The sequence below is a fragment of the Equus przewalskii genome, chromosome 16 (genome assembly GCF_037783145.1).
Source record: "Equus przewalskii isolate Varuska chromosome 16, EquPr2, whole genome shotgun sequence".
NCBI lineage: Eukaryota > Metazoa > Chordata > Mammalia > Perissodactyla > Equidae > Equus > Equus przewalskii.
In genome coordinates, this window is record NC_091846.1 from 14,972,456 (window position 1) to 14,979,118 (window position 6,663).

The 6,663-nt window shown below is 43.2% G+C and overlaps 1 protein-coding gene across 4 annotated transcripts in view; it reads right to left on the bottom strand.

Annotated features, from left to right (window-relative positions):
* Positions 1-6,254, bottom strand: part of SPART (spartin) — a 35,039-nt gene extending 28,785 nt beyond the window's left edge. The window contains exons 1-2 of one of the 4 annotated variants that reach the window (XM_070578013.1): positions 5,929-6,248; positions 3,310-3,444 (exon numbers count right to left, since the gene is read on the bottom strand). In XM_070578013.1, coding sequence (XP_070434114.1) covers positions 3,310-3,364 — 55 coding nt within the window. In that variant the 5' untranslated portion in view covers positions 3,365-3,444; positions 5,929-6,248. Of the gene's footprint in view, positions 1-3,309; positions 3,445-5,630; positions 5,779-5,928 lie in introns of those variants that run through there. The other 3 variants (XM_070578016.1, XM_070578015.1, XM_070578014.1) reach the window with 3 other exon arrangements.
* Between the last annotated feature and the right edge of the window lie 409 nt (positions 6,255-6,663).

The window sequence follows — 6,663 nt, forward strand, 5'->3', positions numbered from 1 at the left end:
ATTTAACTCTTAATACTACACGCATGATAAAAAAATTACTATTTAAAAAAAGTAAACAGAAGCTTTAGAGCAGCATTGTCTAATAGAATTATAACGTGAACCATATGTAATTCTAAATGTTCTAATAGCCACATTTAAAAAGTAAAAAGATGGGGGCTTCCCTGTGGCCAAGTGGTTAAGTTTGCACGCTCTGCTTCAGTGGCCTGGAGTTCACTAGGATCCTGGGTGCGGACCTACACACGGCTCATCAAGCCACGCTGTGGCAGCATCCCACATAGAAGAACTAGAATGACTTACAACTAGGATACACAACTATGTACTGGGGCTTTGAGGAGGAAATACAGGGAAAAAAAGATTGGCAACATTAGCTCAGGGCCAATCTTCCTCACCAAAAGCATACCTTAAAAAACAACAGAAACAGGTGAAATTAATTTCAGTGACATTTTATTTACTCAAATACATCCAAAATATTATTATTTTTTAAATTATAGGCCTTCTATTTATTTATTTATTTTTTTATTGAGGAAGATTAGCCCTGAGCTAACTATTGCCAATCCTCCTCTTTTTGCTGAGGAAGACTGGTCCTGAGCTAACATCCATGCCCATCTTCCTCTACTTTATATGTGGGACACCTACCACAGCATGGCTTTTGCCAAGCAGTGCCATGTCCGCACCCAGGAATGGAACCGGCGAACCCTGGGCTGCCGAGAAGCGGCATGTGCGAACTTAACCGCTGCACCACTGGGCCAGTCCCACATCCAAAACATTACTTCAACATGTACTCAACATAAAAATTACTAATGACATATCTTACCTTCTTTTTTGCATTAAGTCTTCGAAACCTAGTGTGTATTTTACACTCGAAGAGTCATCTCAATTCCAGCTAGCCCCATTTCAAATGCCCAATACCCACATGTGCCACCACTGCAGTTTTGGAGATTCTTTTCCCGTGATCTCATTAAAACTTATGATTGGATAATTTAAATGATTTAAGACTATTTTAACAACAATCTACACTATAAAGGCATTACAGAATCTGGTCTAGCTTCTGATTAAGTGATATACCCATACTTTCTAAACTGAAACATAAACCATCACACAGCAACTTCATGGGAGTCAAGGGAATATACTCAGTGCCCAATTTAGAAAACATCATATACAACTGATCATATACAGACCTACCTTACTTGCCCTAACCCAAAGCTCCTATAAAATTGACAATCCCTTTCCCTGGAATTCCATCCTGTCTCTCTGTCATTAGAATGCCTCCCCTTTTCACAGATCCCATTCCTTTCTTCCTTCAGAAACCATGCGCTAGGAATTTTGCACTCCACGTTCCTTGGGGTACAAAGAGGCTCGAAGTTCAGAAAGCAAGATAGCAGAGGTTAAACAGATTTTTGTGAGCTGATCTGGGAACTTAACTAGCATCATTAAGTTTGTCCAACTACTTGAACAGGGTCTTGAAAAACACTGTAACTTAGCACCTACTTTTTCCTACATGCTACAGGACACCACTATCACCAGGCACCATTTATAGAGTATTTAATGTGGCTGGACACTATGCTAGGTGTTTATCTCATTTAATCCCGATAAACAACTCTTGAGGCATTATTACCAGTACTACTACTTTTCAGGGAAAAACTGAGGTTTTAAAGTTTGATCTTCTGTCCTAGATCATCTGTTTTTGAAAGACCCTGGAGCTAAGAATTATTACTTTCTTAAGGGGTTATAAAAACAAAGAATGACATGCAACAGAGATTATATGTGGCTCAAAATGCCTAAAATATTTACTAACTGGCACTTTACAAAAGATGTTTACCAAGCCATTGTCCTAAATTACAGAGTTAAAATAGTCTGATTTCAAAACTAATTTTCTAAATCAGGGTTTCTCAACCTCATTCTGATCGACATTTTAAGCTGGATAATTGTTTATGGGAGGCTGTCCTGTTCACTGTAGGATGTTTAGTGGCATCTCTGATCTCCTCCTACTAAATGCCAATAGCGGCAAACCCCTCTGTGCCCCCCGCTAAGTGACAACCAAAAATGTCTCCAGACATTGCCAAATATACCCTGGGCAGCAAAATCATCCTCGTCAAGAACCAATGCTCTAAACGGTCTTCAAATGGGGGAAGTGTACCCTGGAGAACATAAGGACTTTTCAACGGAACGTGTTCCAACAACATGAATAATTCTAAGAAAAAGGCTTCCAGACCCCTCTCCTTCCATTTAGTACTCCTCACTAAAACTGCTTTGGCTGGGAATAGACTGTAGTTCAATTATCACACTGTTTTTTCCTCTCCTGGTCTCCTTTCACAATCTTCTCACTTTAAAAAATAAAGTTATACCTCTCATCCATTCCTATTCTTATTATGGTGCACTACCTCAGGATGGAAAAGCCCCCTAGGATGAACAGCCCAACCAAAGCAAAAGGTGTCAATTTTAATTTACGCACAACTCCAACTATCCATCTCTTTAAGACACAAATTTCCACTAAACTCAACTTCTCATATTTAATTATTATTTATCAAAATCATCCAGTATCATGCTTTTCTGACGATTTTACTACTTGTAATAACTCAGTCCAGAAGAAAACCAATTCCTACAGTTATCACCATAGAAAATTTTTAAAACTTAATTTCAATGTATACAAATATTTTTATTAAAGATACCTATGATAGAGAATAAAAAGATTTCAAGCATAAATAAGTTAAATTAAGATAACATTCTGTGGGGGAAGGATAAAAAGCAAAGTATAATTTCAAGAAAAAGGAACTGTTAAAATACCATGCATTTTTAAAATTAATGGTGATGGATAAAAAAGTGCAACATTACACTCCTTTGGATACAGTTGAGTGACGTACCAATTTTATACTAAAATGTCAGCATCTATACCATATGGGAAATTGCATCCTTTGCAACTAACTAAAAAGTATGATGTAAAATGTTATAAATCAATGTAAACATGTGAAAGGGGGTCACTTTTACCAAATTTATTTGGGGTTCACAAGTGAATTAAAAACACTACTCTACTGGGGTCAGCCCCGCGGCCTGTTGGTTAAGTTTGGCATGCTCCAGGTCGGCAGCCTAGGTTGGCTCCTGGGCATGGAACTACACCACCTGTAGGCAGCCATGGTGTGGACACGACCCACACACAAAACAGAGGAAAACTGGCACAAATGTTAGCTCAGGGTGAATCTTCCTCAGCAAAAAAAAACCCGAACACTGCTCTAAAACCACTGACTACTATATTATATTGCAAACATAAAATGTACATGGTCTCTGGTCCTTAGAAGTACCATAATTTACTACCTTTTATTAAGCTCTTCAGCTCATTAGATGTGCTTGGCACTGCTCTAAGCTCCATTTAATCCTCATATGCTTGGAAGTGAATACCAGATTTAGAGAATGTTTTACAAATATCGAACTGCTTGCCCAAGGAGAGAGCTGTAAAGGCAAGAGAGATTCAAAGACTCAGGTTCAACAGATACTTGTCAAGACAATGAAATGAAATGTCTGATTCCAAACTTGAAGTTCCTACTAGGCTTACAAGTTAGCAGAGTGAGGAAAGGATGATGGGAACTTGGAGTGTTTCAAGGGAGAAGGGCATTTGGCTTAAGCCTTAAAGAATAGGTAGCAAGCATGTGAAGGCAGAAGGAAGTTATAAAGGAACTCTAGATAGAAGCGATATTACCTTGTGTACATCTTTACTCAAAGCTTATTTTACATAGTGTGCTGAAAGATTTCCTAACTAATGGGTCACTAGAGAAAATGGGCTGGCTATTAAGACAGAAGGTATGTGGGAGGGGGGATTCCACCCGTCAGCTGCTGCTGAATAGCATTCCTTGCTGGCCACCTCCATCTTGAAGAGAAAAAAAAAGTTTAGCAAGCAGAAGAGCCTGGAAATCTAGCACATTAAGTGTAGTCGGGAATCTCAGCACACAAAGAAAAAATTCTGTATTAAAATATTGTATTTTTATTTTGTGATTTATTCTGGGCTTTGCTATATTCTCAGCAGCCTCTGAGAAAATGCATTTCACAGGGCTAGGGACCACATGATGGTGGCTTTTCTTGTTAAACAATTCCTATCCTATTCCTAAGCACAATTAAGTGCTTATCAACCATCTTGACAAGATAAAAACCATTATTACATGATTTCACATGCTTTAATTTTTAAAGGTGAGAAGAGAAAAAGTCTTTGAAATGTCAATTTGAATTATTAAATAAATAAAACAGCACCTACCCCAGTATAATCGTCTTAAATCCCAAACCAAAAGCTGGTTCCAGATACCAATGGTGCACTTCAGCTATTTTTTAAACTTTCGAATAAAATAAGTAAAATGTATTTGTTTCAAACATAATCTTGAGTATATCTGCGTGTGTGCGCGCTTTAAAAAACACTCAGGAGCAAAGGTAAAATTCTGAACCAAATACTTGCCAACTTAGCTCAATTCCATACACAAGAGTAGTAAGAATCATGCTAACATCCACATCACCAGTAGTCTTCAATAATGCAGCATTTATTTCCCTAAAGCGAGCAGCAGAAATTGCTCTACTGCCTATCTGGCCCTTTACAAAAAAAGGAGAGGAAACTTGCTGCAAACACCTGTATGACTCCCTCCCGTAGCATCTCACCCCACTGACGTTTCAGAAAGCCCCACAAACGAGATGGAACCCACGTAAGAGAGAAGCTTCCAGTTTCAAACAGTTTTCACAGAGTCACCAAATGAGCTGTGCTATTGTAAAGGACAGCGAATCAAAAAATAGCTCCATTTGTAATCGGGAACATTCTTACACTCCTTTTGTTTTGTTTTGCTTTTGGAAATTTCAAAGAAAAAATCGTTGAATTCTGAAATATTTAAGGCTATATTTCAAAGGCAACGATTTTGAAAGCAAATTCATTAAATTACAATTCAATAAAGCAAATCTCGAGGATCCTCAAGAGACAAAGTAAAGCAATTCATTAGCACCATTAGAGTGTGGAAAACTGGGCCAACCCTCCAGCAACGCAATAATGCCGCGTCACGGAACGGTGCGCATTCCAAGAAAAACTTTCCGACACAGAAATTAGGTGGGAGGGATCCTCTGCGGGGCTAAATGCCTAATAAACACGAACGAATGTATTCGAAAGAGTAAAATCGGGCCCTGTCCATTCTCAATAAAACTGCTGCTGCTTGCTGACCTTTTTGAAAAGAAAGCCTACCGAACTTTCACGAAGCTGTCAGCACTGGTAAGGGCGAATAATTACTGCGATTTTCGAAGCTGAAGTAAACAGGGGTGGGTAGGGCAGCAAGAAAGGTCACTGCGATGCATAAGGACGGTGGTGGAAGTGAGGAAAAGGGCAGCGCTCTCCCTCCCAACTGTAAACAGGGGGAGGAGGCGCAGGGAACTCGAAGGTTCCATAAATGTGAGACAGGCGTTAACTAAGAACAATTTCTCCAACTATTCCCTCTGCAATTTGCTCCCTTCAACGAAAGTTTCATCTCTGAGACCTGGGGACGGCTCCCGGCCTTCTCGGCCCTCCCCGCACCCCGCCCAGTCCGCGGGGCCCCGGGCGCACACGCCACTCGCCCGCTTTGGGGACCCACGCAGGGGCAAGAGCCTCCCCGCCGGCCGCCCCCAAGCCGCCCCACCTGTGCCTCCGGAGCTCGGGCGCCTCGGCGCCGCCCGCAGACCTCCCCGCCCGCCGCCGCAGCCCACTGGCCGGCTCCCTCGGACGCGGCGCCGCTGCGAAGCGCTCAGCCTCGGCCGGCCCCAAGGTGCCCAGCTCCCCGCGCGCGCGACTGCACGCCGGGACTCTCAGAGCGTGCCCAGCCACGCGCTCCGCCGTGCGCCGCGTCACGCCATGTCACGTCACGCGCCGACCCCACCCGCCGGCCCTCGCGCCCACGCTAGGACCCGAGCTCGCTGCGGTCGCAGGGCTGCTCTCACGTGACGCCCTCTCAGTCGTCTTCTCCACGGACTTGTCACACGCCTGCCCAGCCGAAGTTCTGTCCACTCTTACTTTCCAAATGCTGTCTGGGGAGACGTCTGTCCGCTTCGAGCCCTGGAGTCACCGTAAAAGTCTCTGGCGGCGAGCAAAGGAGCGGGGGCGAAAGGCTCCGAGAGAACCACGGAGTCTGCGGCTCAGCGCGGACCCCCACCTAGGGTCTCCCGCGGCCACGTCGGCAGCCCCCGCGCTTGCGCAATCCCTTTCCCGCCGCCGACCGAGGACCTGGAGGGACTAGGAGAGAGTGCCGGGCGCCGGGAGCTGTGACGGCTAGAGGGAGCCGTGGGCACAGTGCACGTGGGAGAACAAAGGCTGAGTCAACTCTGCAACCTAACCTTTGTGACTAACATATCAAAGAGGACGGTTACCTGGAAAGCCCCCAGAAACTACGTGATAAAAGTCTCAGTCGAGTGTCTGCCTGGGTGTGTGTGCGCGTGCACGTGCTGGAAATCCGTGCCAGTGTAGTAAACAATGTTAAATTCCTAACTCCTACTGCTAAACAGCAGCTGTGCTCATACCATTTATGATTATGGAAGGCTGAAAGGGGACGATCAAAGTGAACATACTTTACTGTTCTTCAAGAGTTCTTTAAAATTAGTAAAATTCTATAGATGACAGATTTTATACTTTTGAATAGACCTGCCTTGGAAAAATTATATACACGGACATATATATAC